Source organism: Pyrus communis, chromosome 6, assembly GCF_963583255.1.
Source record: "Pyrus communis chromosome 6, drPyrComm1.1, whole genome shotgun sequence".
Taxonomy (NCBI): domain Eukaryota; kingdom Viridiplantae; phylum Streptophyta; class Magnoliopsida; order Rosales; family Rosaceae; genus Pyrus; species Pyrus communis.
The window spans coordinates 20,849,258-20,865,877 of record NC_084808.1 but is presented as its reverse complement, the minus strand read 5'-3'; the positions used below and the strand labels follow the sequence as shown (position 1 = coordinate 20,865,877).

General features: G+C 34.0%; 1 protein-coding gene and 1 long non-coding RNA gene across 2 annotated transcripts; both read right to left on the bottom strand.

Moving 5' to 3' along the window:
- Positions 1-4,853: 4,853 nt before the first annotated feature.
- Positions 4,854-6,962, bottom strand: LOC137737752 (probable WRKY transcription factor 48). The gene is made up of 3 exons (XM_068477305.1): positions 6,316-6,962; positions 5,914-6,057; positions 4,854-5,582 (listed from the first exon to the last, which is right to left on the bottom strand). Exons 1-3 carry the CDS (start codon positions 6,813-6,815, stop codon positions 5,066-5,068), a joined length of 1,161 nt encoding a protein of 386 aa, XP_068333406.1. The 5' UTR covers positions 6,816-6,962; the 3' UTR covers positions 4,854-5,065.
- Positions 6,963-8,922: 1,960 nt separating this feature from the next.
- Positions 8,923-10,007, bottom strand: LOC137736665 (uncharacterized). The gene is made up of 4 exons (XR_011068785.1): positions 9,955-10,007; positions 9,793-9,860; positions 9,597-9,687; positions 8,923-9,030 (listed from the first exon to the last, which is right to left on the bottom strand). It is a non-coding gene; the product is annotated as an uncharacterized lncRNA (long non-coding RNA).
- Between the last annotated feature and the right edge of the window lie 6,613 nt (positions 10,008-16,620).

The window sequence follows — 16,620 nt, the reverse complement described above, 5'->3', positions numbered from 1 at the left end:
AATTTACTATCCCAAATAGAAATTATAATTAATGCAAATATTAATACTCATCCACATAACATATATTTTTTTCATTAAATTAAATATAAAGTCCACAAAATCTTATTACAAAAAAAAAAAAAAAAAAAAGAAAAAAAAAAGACAACAACAACTCTCATCAACTTCAATCCTCCACCTACAACACATCAAACTTCCACTGCCGAAAACTCTGCTTGAAAAGCCCATCCACATAAATCCATTGCTTCTCATAGGTTTCATCAACATCTCAATGAACCTACATTAATGCCAGTAACAATAAATTAGTAATTTAAAAAATATTACGTTTTAACAAAAAAAATTGTTCATTATTTACCATAAACTTACCGATAACTTTCCTAGCATGGAATTCTTCAACTCCTCAGAGACCTTTTTCCAAGACTCAAACTCGGCAGAACAATCCCTCCGTAACAAATTCCCAATGTCATACTTAAATTCGGCGTACGCCTCAGCCAAATTTCTGCCTTTAAAGTACATCACTTGCTTCTGTCAATACCTCTCTATTCGCACTACAAGTTTTTTTTTGCCAGAACCTTCTCCAGAATCGGCCATTTTTTTGAAACAAAATTTTTTTGAAAATTAGGGCTTTGAAATTGTGTTTATATAGCACTAAGACACCTTTGCGTGACCAACATATTCGTCGCACAAATTTCAAGTTCGTCGCGCAAAATGCGTCATCTATGCGTAATTAATTGGAAGGTTTAAATGCAGATTGACCGTGCTTTGCGCGACAAACACATGAATTCGTTACACGGCGAAGTTAGAGTCGCTCAATATATTGCACGACGAATAAAATATTAATTATTTTTAGAATAAATATTTAAGGTATTATGTTTAATACATTAAATATTTATTCTAAAAATAATTAATACTTTAAATATTTATTCTATAAATAATTAATACCTGAAATATTATCCTATATATAATTAATGCCTTAAATATTTATTCTATATATAATTAATGACTTAATCCATACAATTATTTTCAGCATAAGTACGATATTCATTGAAGATTGTAAACACATATAAACCGAGAATAGGGTGCTTACATTAGGTTTCAATAAAAAAAACCAACATGAATTGAAACCTAATTAAGTCCAAATACATAATTGAAACATAATTAAGTCCGAATACATAACTTATAAAAAAAACACCTTAAATTTAAATATTGTCATACGAAACATAAATTTAAAACTATTATTTGGATGATCCTAGTCCATTCCGCAAGACTTCATAACGCCATCGATTGTAACCTCCCTCCAATGCATTATCCATCAACTTTATCAAATGTTCGTTCGTATCATCATCAAGAGTATACTTACCCTGTTACACATATATACAAATAATTAATTCCAACATATAACTAAAAATTTAACTTACTTAATTATTAATCCATCAACAATAATATACTTACTAATACTTCAATCATCACAACCTTCTTCACATTCCCGGGCACATCTTCCCAAGAACGTCACTCAGCAATGGGACAATTATTCCCCATGGCCACAGTGATCGCATGCGCAAACTCAAAATGATCCCTTAAATCATGTGGGTTGGCATCGTGTACACTCTCATCCTTGTTCTTATCTGCCATCCTAGCACAAACAGAATTTTGAAAAATAAGGATAATAGAATTGTGAAGAATCATGACAGCAGAAGCACATATTTATAGGTAGGTTAGGACCTTTGCGCGACGAATCCTTTGTCGCGCAAACACCTGTGTTAAATGTAGTATTAATTCCTCGGATTCACCTGCAGTAAATGGTCAAAACTGACAGGAACTTGCACGACGAATTATTGGTCGTGCAAATGCCCCTTTTCGTCGCACAAGTTTTTCGCACCAAACAAAATTAATCCATGTTTTCTTGTTGGCTTTACGTGACGCCAACATTTATTTGTCGCGCTAAGTGTTCTTGTGCGACAAAACTCTTCGCCGCGCAATTTTTTTTTCTCCTATCTTTTCTATTTTGCACGACGAAGAGTATTTTTTGTTGCGCAAGTACGTATTGAGTGACAAAATATTCTTCGTCGTGCAAACTCTTTTTTCTACTAGTGTTAGGGTTTTCTAAGATTATATAAACAACTTTTAGGGTTGTATTTTGACAATCTTTCATATTATTCAATTATAATTTTGAGGTTTCTCATATTTCCGGTGGATTCCGTAATTTATGTTCTTTCAAGAATAATGTTATTTATTCTTCTCTTTGTCATGCTGGACAATAAAGCATAAATATTACATATGTAACCTAGACCTAGATTATCTGTTTATCACAAACATCAAGTGATGGAGCACAGCTGCCTTTTGTTGCTATATCGCTGCAGGTGTATATATTGGCCCTCGTCTATTTTCAAGATTAATAATAAACTGCAAACCAATTTTGCATAAGGGATCAACTTTTGACTAATTGGTAACTTGAAAAGCATTATAATTTGTTTCCTTTTCCCTAATTTCTAACTCTCATGAAATTAAAAGAATATCATGCATGAAGGGCATCTGATATGATATTGGATCCCCTTTTTACAGAGATTTTGTACAGCTAGAAAGACTTTGGTCTAACAGTAAGGTGGCATGCAGCAGTGAATTAATGGGAATCGAACCAGTCATATTTGAAAGCATATTTCTCTGCTGTTTGAATCAAATTTACACAAAGAATCTCCAAATATTATTACGCCTTTTTTCTGATAATCAGATCCTTTGGGCATCTGATTATCTGGGTAGCATTAAACTTACTGCACCGCTGCATGTGGAACCAATATTTAAACTTTTCTGAATATATATAGTTTATGTGCTCAACGGTTAATTTGAAATTGCAATTTGGCCACATGTTTCATAATTTCCTTTTGACTGATAAAAACCTATTTAAGCCCACTAGGGTTAGCCAAGTGGTGGGGTGATAAGTCCAGGATTTGTAACCCTCGAATGTAACAAACAAATTAACAAAAGCCTTTTAACTTACTATATATATGTATATATTGTACATTACGAAATCCACCCATATCTCGCAATTGCAAACACAGAATATATACAGTTGTTGGTTTACTACTATAAATATTAGATTTGATTCTACTTTTGGACCCACGAAATCCCTGTATATATGTACAAATGCGTGCAGACAATCTAGTGCAAAATGCAGTTGTTGAAGAAACAAAAACTCGAAACTTGAAATGGTAGAAAAGCTATAGTTAATTTGACAAACTTTTTCCATGGTTATTAGATCCCTTTGGTGTGGACACTGAGAAAAGCACGAGCAAGACATTGTGCACAAAACGACCGCCAAGAAATTACCTCCAAGAACTTTACAAATTTTCAACATGAATCCTGCTACACACGTACGGTTCCCCAGTTTATCTGATGCACTAATCCTACTAAGAAAAGGTTAAGTTTAAAACATACTCTTAATCCATCTTACATTTACTTATTACTATATATACATGTTTATATAGTTTTATTCAGAATCACTTGTATTGATAGTTAATTGGTACGTAGTACCAAAATAGAAAACATTAGCAGTGCAATTTTGCAGACCGTCCTAAATTAGTAGTGAGCATCATCACCATATTGATTTTCATCAGATAAGTGTAATTTAATCTATGTATTACACATACATAAATACTTAAACTCAAAAAAGTATATCCCAGGAATAATCGGGATAAGGCTAGCTACACATGCATGCATGGTGCAATTCTCTGAAAGCTTGCATCTATGCTTATCTCTCATATATATATATATAGGGAAGTGTTATTGGCACTCCAAAAATCTCATTCTACACTCCTCACAAGTGTATTTTTCTTTCCTAATATAGAAAATTTGGAGTGTAGAATGAGATTTTTGAAGTGCTAATAACAATTCCCTATATATATATATATATATATATATATATATATAGCTTACACATAGATTATGTGGCTTAAAGTCCTGTATGGCTTTAAGTGGCACAAGAATTTAATACCATCCCCTAGCTAGCGAAAACAGCACGATATGGAGGACTTCATGATCTCCAATGGGTAAGAAAACCCATATTATCTTCAACAATCCTAAAAGCAATCCACATTGCACTTGCACACCAAAATCTTACACCATCCTCTAAAATCAAGAACCCAATCCTATTTCCCTGCCAAGAAGCTCACTCCATTCTTAAATGAAAAACAAACCCCATATCGATCGCCTACTCAAAGAGGAAGAGAATGTCACTAAATAAAAAAGTTAGTACTGGTGCCTGGCAGTCAAGTAATTAATGTTAATGATACACGCATATATTACACATCCATTCATCTACAGAAGTAATTTCCACACAATCTTTTTCCTTACACACCTTTATTAATTTCTGGCTATTGAATTAAATAAATCAAAAAAGAATCACTAGACAAAAACAAACAAGAGTAAGAAAATAAGTGTTTGAAAATTATTTCTCATATATCTGTCAATGCATGCCCTAAGGTATTGCATTTAATTGGCTATGTAGAATGAATTTTCATAACCAATGTATACTATAACCTTTTAGGGTTTCCTACCATTACTGACCGAAAAGTATAGGATCAAGTTCCCATGTTCATTCTAGATTCCACCTTTTTCCCATAAAGTCCTACGGATAGTAGACATGGAAATACATGGTAAAGATTTCCAAACCTGATCACTTTGCTGATTAATATGAAAACCTAAACCTAGTTATCTATAATTGTTATAAATTCACCCTCCACCTCCGTTCCCTTCATTATACGGATGCAAGGGTCCTACGAAATTAAACACGAAAGAAAACAAAGACTAGGAAGAAGAAGAAGATGATGAACAGCTAATGAGAAGAGAATCAAAAAGAAAAATTATGTACAAAAGCATATAAATATATAATAAATTAAAGTAATATCTCCACGACGATATAAATCTCTCTCTAAGTCCAAAGAATAACATTAAAAGTTCAAGCACGTACGACTGAGAATCTGAAGGTACACTAGCTAGCTATTCAGTTAGAGATCGAATTAAATACCATGGCAGCAATTAACACATAAAACAATAATCAATATTATGATCCATTCTATTGATGTTGATGATGATGATCTTCTTCTTTGGGCTCCTTTCGAATCTGCGGCACGATATCCTGAAGAAGTCCATGGTCTCTAAGAAAATTGGTAGCCGAAGAAGAAGAAGGGGGTCCTTCAAAATTATATCTCTCTTGAAGTAAACTAGTAGAAAATGAGGAGGGATTAAAAGGACCGCCACCAGCACCACCACCGTAGGTGGAAGAGCTGATATTCAAAGAAGGGGAGGATTGATACATATAAGCATATTGCTGTTGCTGCTGTTGTTGATAGTGATGATGATGAGGTAAAAACTGCTGAACACCAAAGGGATTTGATGACGCCTCCGCAGCAGATATAAACCCAGTAGACTGATGCGGCAGTGGTGCAATTCCCATTGTGCCACGCGGTGTAATGGGACTTGGATGCGTGTGTTGGCCTTCGTATGTGGTGACCACAGTGGACGGGTCGTCGGACGACCTCTCCACCCTCTTCTTCACACCACAGCCCGCAGTGGTGCAACGATAATAGCTCCTGCGTAGACATACATACATTACAAATTAATTAACATTATTAATCATTACGTGCCCCATAAGAAATTGAGGGTGAAATTCAATTGATACACAAATGCATGTATAGTAACTATAAGTACACTGAACAAATGAGTGAATGATTGAAATAGGGGGTTGAGAATGAAGGTAAGGGGTTTGGAGAGATTTTTGTTTTAAACAACCGGTAGTCTACTCTAAAATTATTCTAAATTTCAAACTTTGGATGTAGAGCAGAAAGCACAATTTTTTTGTCAAACTTGACTAAGCTCAAGTTTGCGTGATTTCCGTCGAGGGTTTTGAGAAAATATGTATACCTGGGATAAGGGCTATTTTTGACAGCTTTTTGGCCGTATTTTCGCCATCGGTAGCCATCATCTAGGTTATCAACCTCACTCTTTGTCTTGAACGCAAATCTCGGCTCCCTCTGCCTTTTTTGGTTCTTCTTTTTCGGTTTCAATCTGTATTTCCATCATCAATCAACTTGTTAGTACTCAACTTTCCCATCACAAAAATCAGAAAAGGAAACAACGACTTCCAATGACCCATCAACAAAGGAAAATTATTATCTTACACAAAAAGTTGATTATAAAAAGAAATTAAAAAAATCTGAAACCATACTGGCTATATGTTAGCCGTCTGCACTATATTAGACAGGACAAAACATACACAAAAAACTTTAGAAAAAATCAAATGAATAATTAGCAAGTAGGTCATACTGTTTCTGGGTTTTCTCTGGATCTTGCTCATCGGCTTCCTCTTCCTGCACTTTTGTCATTTGGCCCTCATTATTATTCGCCGCAGCTTCATTCGACGACGAAGAGATCGAAGACGAGTTCGGCGTTGTCGGAGCCGTACCGCTGTTCAAAACCTCCGAGGTTGTATTGGTAGTAGTAGCACTCTCCCTCTCCGGCAGCGCTACTACTGTAGAAGTAGATGCTGGAGAGGGAAGTGGTTGTTGTTGATTGTGGTGAGGTGGCATCATCATGAGCGACGACGTAGTTTGAGGGAAATCGAATAGAGAAGAAGCGTAGTCTGGGATTCCGAGCAAGTCCATGAACCCTCCAAGAGAACCCTTTTGATCTTCGCACGAAGATGGCAGGTCGAATATGCCGGAAAATGAAGGAAAGTTGGTCGGAATCTCGTCGGAGAAAACTGCCGAATTTGCCATGCTGTTGCTACGATCGGTGGTCTTTAGCTTTTCTTCCCTACCATCCATGGATTGTTTTTAAAAATCAGAAGCACATATTCCCCATTTGAACTTGTTCTCCAAGTCTCTCAGATATTGAGATATAGAGAGAGGAGAGAGAGAGAGAGAGAGAGAGAGAGATGGAGGAGGGGAGAGAGAGAAAGGGGAGAGGAGAGAGAGAAATGTGGAAAGGAAGATAGAGAGAAAGTGATTTTTATTTGCCTTATTATATAAAAACCAAAATATAAAAGAAGAAAAAAAGAAATGTTTTTCTTATTTTTTAAAGTGTGAAAGGACTCGGGCAGGGATTTTGGAGAACAGCTTGGCTCGGAGACGTTTCCCACCCAAACCGACACGTGTCGGTGGGGTTCGAGCGGACGGAGCTTGTAGACGGGACGGTGGCCGAGCATTAATGGATGCTGCGTGGACCCCTTCGGAGCGGAGGAGGGCCCACAGTCGTTTCTTAACGCGGGATTTTGACTGGTGGGGAACCGGCCGAGTCCGTAGGAATGTGGACGGGGGCTTTGGCCTCTGCAGGTACACGTGGGCGATCAAAAAGGCTTCACTTCTCTGCATGCATGTGCTGCTATCTCGAAAACCATTTCAAGTTTCTTTCGCGGCTTTTGCCTTTTAGGTTTTAACTTTCAATCGCCAAAACCTACTCTAACAACAAAAAATGAAACACAAAACTCCTTTTTTATCAAGTTACTATGTATTCAAAAAAAAATTGCAACAGTATGTTATAGACGTGCACAACATGCTAAACCAAGTAAGATTGTAAGAGGTAGAAAAAAAGAAGAGTGCATGAAAATAAAATTGGATTGCTAAAATTACTTCCGAATCTTTAAGCTTAAAGAAACCATATGAGTTTTTTTTTTTTTTTTTTTTTCTCAATAAGCAGCCTAATGTGATAAGTTCAAATCACCTGATCACAAGAATCCATCATTGTTGATCGTTATATAAAAGTAATCTAATGATCGATATTAAACTTAAGTTCAAGTTCAATTTTATTAGCATTTGTCTTTTTGGGGTTAATGTTAATCTTTGTATTTAGACTCAATGGTTGATACCCTGCTTTTGCACATTCACTAAATGAGCACTTGTGAGAAATTAACTAATGAAGTAAAATGACTTCCTTATTTCGGGTAAAAATATTTTTATTAATATATGCATGTCTTTTTCGTTGTGGAGTTGTTTTGTATAATTATTTTCGATGAATGTCACTTTCTTCATGGCTCACGCCATCAATTGTTATGTATCTTTTATATAAACCACATGGGCCACGTGTCTCTCATCTCTCCCCACAAATCAAAATGTACAATAAAAAACCTAAACTTACACTTTAAGGTTTAAAGATATCATACTTTAAAATTTGAAATTGATTTTTTTCTTGGAAATAAAATGTAATTTTAGTAGTAATGATCCATAACGTACACTACTAGAAATTTCCACTTTGCCGACAAAATTAGTTTGTCGGCAAAAGTCAAAATTCGTCGGCAAAGAGCCTTTCCCAACAAAAAATTTTGTCGGCAATTTTGTCGCTAAAAGCATGTCGCGCAAGATCTTTCTCGACGAATCTTAATATTTCGTTGGCTCATTTTTAAGGCGACAAATCTCAGCCGTCAAACTGTGCCCGTCACCAAACCAACATTGCGACAAAATATTTTGTCAACATAGGTTGTTTTTTCACGATGAAGTTATTTGTCGGCTTAGTGATCTTGTCGCGACAAAACATTTTGTCGGCTAAGTAATCTTGTCACGACAAAATGGTTTTTCGGCTACGTAGTCCTATGCCAACAAACTGGTTTGTTGGCTCAAATTACTTGTGTAGACAAAATAATTAGTTGGTTGAATCTTTTGTGAACAAAAACATTTGTCGGCTAATTGTTTTTGTGCCGACAAAACATGTCAAGTCCAATATTTTCTAATTTTTATTCACATTTGTTTTTAATAATATTTTTAACCATCACAAACAAGCAAGTTTAAGAGATCGAGAAGGGGCGTGAATGAAGAATTAATGTAGGAACAACACAAAATTCATGTAATTTAAAATAATGTAAGGTTCACAATTCGGTTTAGTTACAAAATACAAAAAAATCTATATTTTCATTTCGACATTACTATAACATAGATAAAATATCCTTAAGTATCACCATTCTCACTATAGTCCTCATCACGTTGATATTCAGCATCATGAAAATGGGAAACGATTAGGATCATCATGAAACATTCCAGTATCAAACAACTGTAGAAGAAAAACAAATTAAAAAAACTTGATTAGCAAACTTTAAGGGTGCTAAATATCATTGACACTAAGGAAATGCAAGGCCACACTAGAGTGGTATTTCTAAACAAATAACTTATGAAACCATAAATGTGTAAACAACAAGATAAAGATATCTACTAATCAAGTTAACTTACCAACACCATGTAGCATCACAACCTAGAAAAATTACATGTTTAATAGATACCAGGTAATAATCAAGTTAGCATCAACTACTTATACGTAATTCATCACTGTAAACAACAAGATAAACATAACAGCAAGGCAACATGATTCTCACACTCTGTAAACAAGGCAACATGATAAGTAGATGATATAAATCCTTGAAAGGTCTATAATGTATATAAACATAACACTACCAACCTAGCTAAGTAGGTTATAACTCTAGAACATAAGCATATGCACCTGGAAACATAAATAAACGATACTAAAGCACCCTAATTCATCACTGTTTATAATCTTTATCAGTGTAAACAAGAAGATATAGACATCTACTAATCAAGTTAATCCTCAAATATCAAAATTACCTGGCATGAATGATCCTCACACTGGTCTCCATGCCGTGCTGATATCAGTTGTAAGCTATCTAGCTCAGAATTCCACTTAGCCATAGACAACCTGCAAGTGTTATAGAAAGGAAAAACAAATATGTCAAACGTAAACCACAATATCGAATAATTACATTGGAAATCTGGAATTAAAGTCAAGGGACATTGTTTTTACCAATATTATACAAATCGATTCAGATTTCGTATCCATTCCCTGTCCATGGCATATAAAGTATCTACTCCCTGTTTACAAATTTAATTTTACATGCAACATTCATTAGGACCAGCAATCAAACAATGAATAAGATAGGCTGAGGGTGACGGTGTAACAACATACCTTACCAAAGAAAGCAGCTAGCCTAGAATATAATCAGATTCTTCATTATATAAGCCCAGCCTTGTAACCGCCCTCTGTATAGGAAAATTGAACAAATTTAGAGAGAATTAGAAGGGGAAGAACCCACAATATACTCGCAAAAGAACCCACAATATACTCGCAAAAGAACCCAGTAAAAAAATTGAATGGAAGGTAAAACAATTGCAGATGAGAATTAGAAGGGGAAGAACCCACAATATACTTGCAAAAGAATCGAAAAAGAAAATTGAAAACCCTAAGAGAATTACACAGAAAACTGATGGGTTTATCCATCAGAAACGTAAATTGAAGATAACAATTAGGAGGGAAAAACCTTTTTAGGCTTTGACTTTGACGATGGTTTCGATTTCCACCGGAAGGATGTTGTCGGTCTGTCTATTTGCAGCGACGGAGATGGAGGTGGAGAAGGAGATGAAGGTGGAGCGGGAGAGGAAGAGGGAGAAGGGTGGGACGGAGAGCGTTAACTGCTTCAAGGACTAAATTCTTAATTTTTTTTTTCAACTCCGCGCCTCCTTTTAATTTGTTAAATACTGTTTTCTTAAAGTTTAGAATTGTGAGTGACATGCTGCATTCAAATAGCACTGGCTAGCAATTCATGCAATTAAATTTTGTCTTGTACTGATTTCTAATTTTAATAGACGGTTCTTATTCAATTTTTTTTTGTTATGTATAATCTTTAGTAGTTATGTGCTTTGACCCTAACAATTATCTTTACAAATCATTCATATCATACATACCATTAAATTTCGTAAGTGTTATACCTACAAAATAAATAAATTTAAATCTACATAATAAATATATATATATATACACACACACCATTGAACTTGATAGGATACAAATTCTACGAAACTAATTTGAATGATCCAGCCGTCAAACTTGTTTGTATATCCATCGAGATCGCATCACCAAAAAATCGAAAAAAAAAAAAAAAAAAACAAAAACCATTCAGCGATCAAGTAATGGGACAAAACTTTTCGACGGTTATCAATGAAAAATCACAATTTAACGGTTATTTTAACTCCGATTTTGATGATTTTTTACAGCTACGCTCCTTGACCCTATACGAGTACAATGAATGAACTCGATCTTCGATTTAAAATATTTACACTAGTGAATACCACAAATCGTATGTTATACTTAATGAAAGTATGAATAAACTCTTTAGTGTTAGTGAATCTATTATTTTGATGGGATACGCATTCTACGAAACTAGTTTCAACGATCCAACCGTCAAACATGTTTGTATATACTTCGAGATCACATATGCCAAAAATTGCAAAAAACAAACATTCAGAGATCAAGTAATGGGGCAAAACTTTTCGACGGTTATCAATGAAAAATCACGATTTAACGGTTATTTTAACTCCGATTTTGATGATTTTTTACAGCTACGCTCCTTGACCCTATACGAGTACAATGAATGAACTCGATCTTCGATTTAAAATATTTACACTAGTGAATACCACAAATCGTATGTTATACTTAATGAAAGTATGAATAAACTCTTCAGTGTTAGTGAATCTATTATTTTGATGGGATACGCATTCTACGAAACTAGTTTCAACGATCCAACCGTCAAACATGTTTGTATATACTTCGAGATCACATACGCCAAAAATTGAAAAAAACAAACATTCAGAGATCAAGTAATAGGGCAAAATTTTTCGACGGTTATCAATGAAAAATCACGATTTAACGGTTATTTTAACTCCGATTTTGATTATTTTTTACAGCTACGCTCCTTGACCCTATACGAGTACAATGAATGAACTCGATCTTCAATTTAAAATATTTACACTAGTGGATACCATAAAATCTTATGTTATACTTAATGAAAGTATGAATAAACTCTTCAGTGTTAGTGAATCTATTATTTTGATGGGATACGCATTCTACGAAACTAGTTTCAACGATCCAACCGTCAAACATGTTTGTATATACTTCGAGATCACATACGCCAAAAATTGCAAAAAACAAACATTCAGAGATCAAGTAATAGGGCAAAATTTTTCGACGGTTATTAATGTAAAATCACGATTTAACGGTTGTTTTAACTCCGATTTTGATGATTTTTTACAGCTACGCTCCTTGACCCTATACGAGTACAATGAATGAACTCGATCTTCAATTTAAAATATTTACATTAGTGGATACCACAAAATCTTATGTTATACTTAATGAAAGTATGAATAAACTCTTAAGTGTTAGTGAATCTATTATTTTGATGGGATATGCATTCTACGAAATTAGTTTCAATGATCCAACCGTTAAACATGTTTGTATATACTTCGAGATCTCATATGCCAAAAATTGCAAAAAACAAACATTCAGCGATCAAGTAATGGGACAAAACTTTTCGACGGTTATCAATGAAAAATCACGATTTAACGGTTATTTTAACTCCGATTTTGATGATTTTTTACAGCTACGCTCCTTGACCCTATACGAGTACAATGAATGAACTCGATCTTCGATTTAAAATATTTACACTAGTGAATACCACAAATCGTATGTTATACTTAATGAAAGTATGAATAAACTCTTTAGTGTTAGTGAATCTATTATTTTGATGGGATACGCATTCTACGAAACTAGTTTCAACGATCCAACCGTCAAACATGTTTGTATATACTTCGAGATCACATACGCCAAAAATTGCAAAAAACAAACATTCAGAGATCAAGTAATGGGGCAAAATTTTTCGACGGTTATCAATGAAAAATCACGATTTAACGGTTATTTTAACTCCGATTTTGATGATTTTTTACAGCTACACTCATTGACCCTATACGAGTGCAATGAATGAACTCGATCTTCAATTTAAAATATTTACACTAGTGGATACCACAAAATCTTATGTTATACTTAATGAAAGTATGAATAAACTCTTAATTGTTAGTGAATCTATTATATCTTTGCACATTTAATATTTTGTAATAGACTAGTAGTGTATGGATGTTTGTTTATTAGGCGCACGAATTTCATAATCTAAACCGTTCAAATCCATGAAAATCATCTAATATATAAACCTACGATAGAAATCGTTAAAATTATTTTTGAGCGGTAAAGACCCCGCTAAGTTTTTTCATAAATAAGAATCCTTATCAAACTGAAATCGGATGGCGCGAGAGAATAATATGGGAGGGAAGTCGGGATTAGCATGCAATTGGGAGGGAGATCATGAGGCGACAAAATAGGATTAGCATGCAACTGGGAGGGAGATCATGATGTGAACCGACAATTGGGGGATGTGAACCGATTATGGGAGGGAGATCATGTGGCGGCAAAATAGGATTAGGAAGAAATGGGAGGGAGATCATGCAATTGGGGGATGTAGGTTTGGATTGCCTTGGCAAATTTATAAGTTTGTTCTTATAATTATATGTTATGTTTTTATAATGGATGATTACATACAACCATATTCAAATTTACAATTGTAATTGACTAATTGACTAATAATTGATCATAACCTAAACCAAGTTATCTGTTGCTAGAAAGTAGTTTGGAGTCAGAATTGATAAGAAGAACTTTTTCACTACTTGATCTAGATTTACAGTTTTACAACATACTTTTCGCATGAGAATATTAGTTAGTTTGCATGGAATGTATATGGAAGCGAACATAAAGAGATTGGGTTAAGTTGCAAGACTAATACTATAAGGAATTTTTTATTTTTCCAAACACTCACATATTATGAAATCAAATTGTCAATATAGATTATTGATGGCATAAAACTACAATCCAGAAATATGAAATGCTAGATATCTCTTTATCTATATATGCTCCCGTCCGTATAGAGAAACAAGAAAGACAGAATGAGAGCATATATAGTCGCCAAGAGCTTTGATTGCGTTCCTCGGAAAAAAATGGAAAGGTGCACTGGTGAAAACCTCTCACGTAGAGTTATTATTACCTTGCCGATGACATACTTTATTGCCTCTTTAATCAATTTTCCGATGAAATACTTTGTTGCCTCACATCATCGGCTAATATTTCAATATAACGGGAAAAGTTCCCGCCAAAGTTTACCCGTCAAAACAAAATTTGTCAGGGCATCAAATTTACGCCTACAAAATGATCGTCGGCTAACGTTCCAATTTTCTCGGCTAAGATTGGTGTTATAAATTGATTCTATCGTGAGTATTTAGCCGACAAATTAAAATTTTCGTCGAGAAAGGACTCTTGTGCCGACAAAATTTTGCTTTGTCGGTTTATAATTTGTCGGCAAAATTATATTTTCTAGTAGTGGTATATAGGGTAAGAATGTCAAAAAGAACTAAGAGATCGCATACATCAAAAGAAACAACAGAAATTAACAAGTAAAAACTCATTAAAGCACGATGCAATTCCAATCACAGCCCATATCTAAAGAAACTTGCAAGTTGCAAGTTGTAGAACCATCGAAAAGGCAACACGAGGAAAAGACCACACTGCCCTCTGGTGCACTACAATAAATCGACTCGAAGAAATCCTCATAGTCATTTTTCATGCACCAAACCACAAGTAAAACTTAATCCACCACCTCAACTTTGAACAACAATCGCCCAACAAAGCTCCGAGTATAACTACCAAGTTAGAGCCGTAATACGAAAACTCTTCTCAACAGAGCGAGAGAGCGATCAAAACTCTTCTTGCAGGAGCAAAAAGATCGACATAATGGTGGATCAAGATGATTAGAGGAAAGAAAAAACATGAAAGGAAAGAGAGAAATAAAGAAAGTTGAAGTTTCACCATAATACTAATTGACAATATGGAGAGTACTCCAACATTTTAAACTTTTTTACCTCCACATCCTCACAAAAATAAAAAAAGGTCAAACAGAGATTGCCGCTGACTACAAGACAAAGTAAGTTTTTCTTTTTTCGCTTTATACTTGGAAATTACTTTTCTCTTAAATTTATGTATTTATCACCGTTAATATCTGAAGTGGTGTGGAAAATTTTCAAATTTAAACAAACTGTCAATAATACAGTAAACGTGAAATTATTTTGTTTATATGACATTTATGACAATATGAAAACCTGTTACGTTTTATATGAATCCATTTGTTGTCTAGTTTATTAAAAGACAAAGTTGAAGATTGTTTTGTTTTCTGTATGCGACCATTTTTTCATTTTATTTGAAGGAGAAAATATTTTCCATAATTTGTTTCAGTCACTAAAATCTTTTCATCAAGATAAGTGTATCCTTTGGACATATATATCGTCCTGCAATGAAATAGCTGGAGCTTCAAAAAGTGTCGTAATCTCAATGAAAAGGATATGTATATTTTTATCCCAGCAAATTGTTGAAGCATGTAACTTGATAAAAATTTCTCTTCAACCTCACACTTAACTTTTTTTCAAACGAAAAGGACATGTATATTTTTATCAGAGCGAATTGTTGAGGCATGAATGTTTACATTAGAAAAAAAAGTATTAAACAACCATTCGGGCTCAACATGATCCCATCTATATATGAAAGTATCTCGAAACAAAATAAATTTCTCTTCAACCTCACACTTATTGGACGTCACAAGTAATTTTGTTGAAGACAATTTTTAATTTTAACAGAAATGAATTACTGTAACCATACTTTGACAAAAAAAATATTATTGTAATCATACTCTAAAAAAAAAAGAATTTACTGTAATTTATTTTCATATAACCCACCTTTGTTACGACATTGGCACCCAAGTCCTCATTTTTACAGAACTCGATGTGGGACAATGGAGGCCAGTTCTGCCTCTTCATATGTGAATTAATTACATGAATAAGCAGAATAAAGCAAGTTTTAAGATATATTGGATTTTCTTTGACACAGAGATTTAAATTTATCAAATGTAAAACATAGAATACATGTAACGATTCATACGTACTTATTTATTTATGCAAGTAAAAAACAACTTATTTATTTATGTATATTAAAGTTGTGGAGCATAAATAATAAGGAAATCGATGGGATGCTAAGGGATCCCACGTGTCAAATCGAAAGGTTCACCTTTATCAGATCAGGCTTTCAAGTTTCAAAGCACATGCACTTTACGCGGTTTCAGTAAATTATATTCTACGATTGCTTCCATTACACGCCCTCTATTGTCTACACTGTCTTTTCCTTTTTCTTTTTTTTTTATTCATTTCTTTTCTTTTTGATTAATATTAGAAAGATCATATTTTTACTGTATGAGAAATCTTAAGAAACCTCTAATGAACTCTCTATCGTTTTATATTTTTTTGCACAATATTTTAGATTTTGGCATGAAAGTTAAAGTTAAATTGTGAGGTGACAGAGTTCATAGAGAGTCTCATTTTGTGAGAGTTTTCTTAGCATTTCTTTTACCATATTGATATACGATAATATACTAATAAGTGATGCATACAACCAACATTTAATCATATAAATTTATTAATTGACATGATATGTAAACATCATTTATCACATCAAATGGTAGTAATAGATCTATCTCAAATGTCATATTTTCTTGTTGTTCTTCCTCTTCTGGGAAATTTCTTTTCTGTACATCAATTTCGTAGCAATATTACACCAATGACTATTGTGGTTTTCTTTATGGTCAAGCTACGTTATGGAAGTAATGGATCTATCTCAAATGTCATTAATATTTAATGATGCATCATCCTTTCCTCA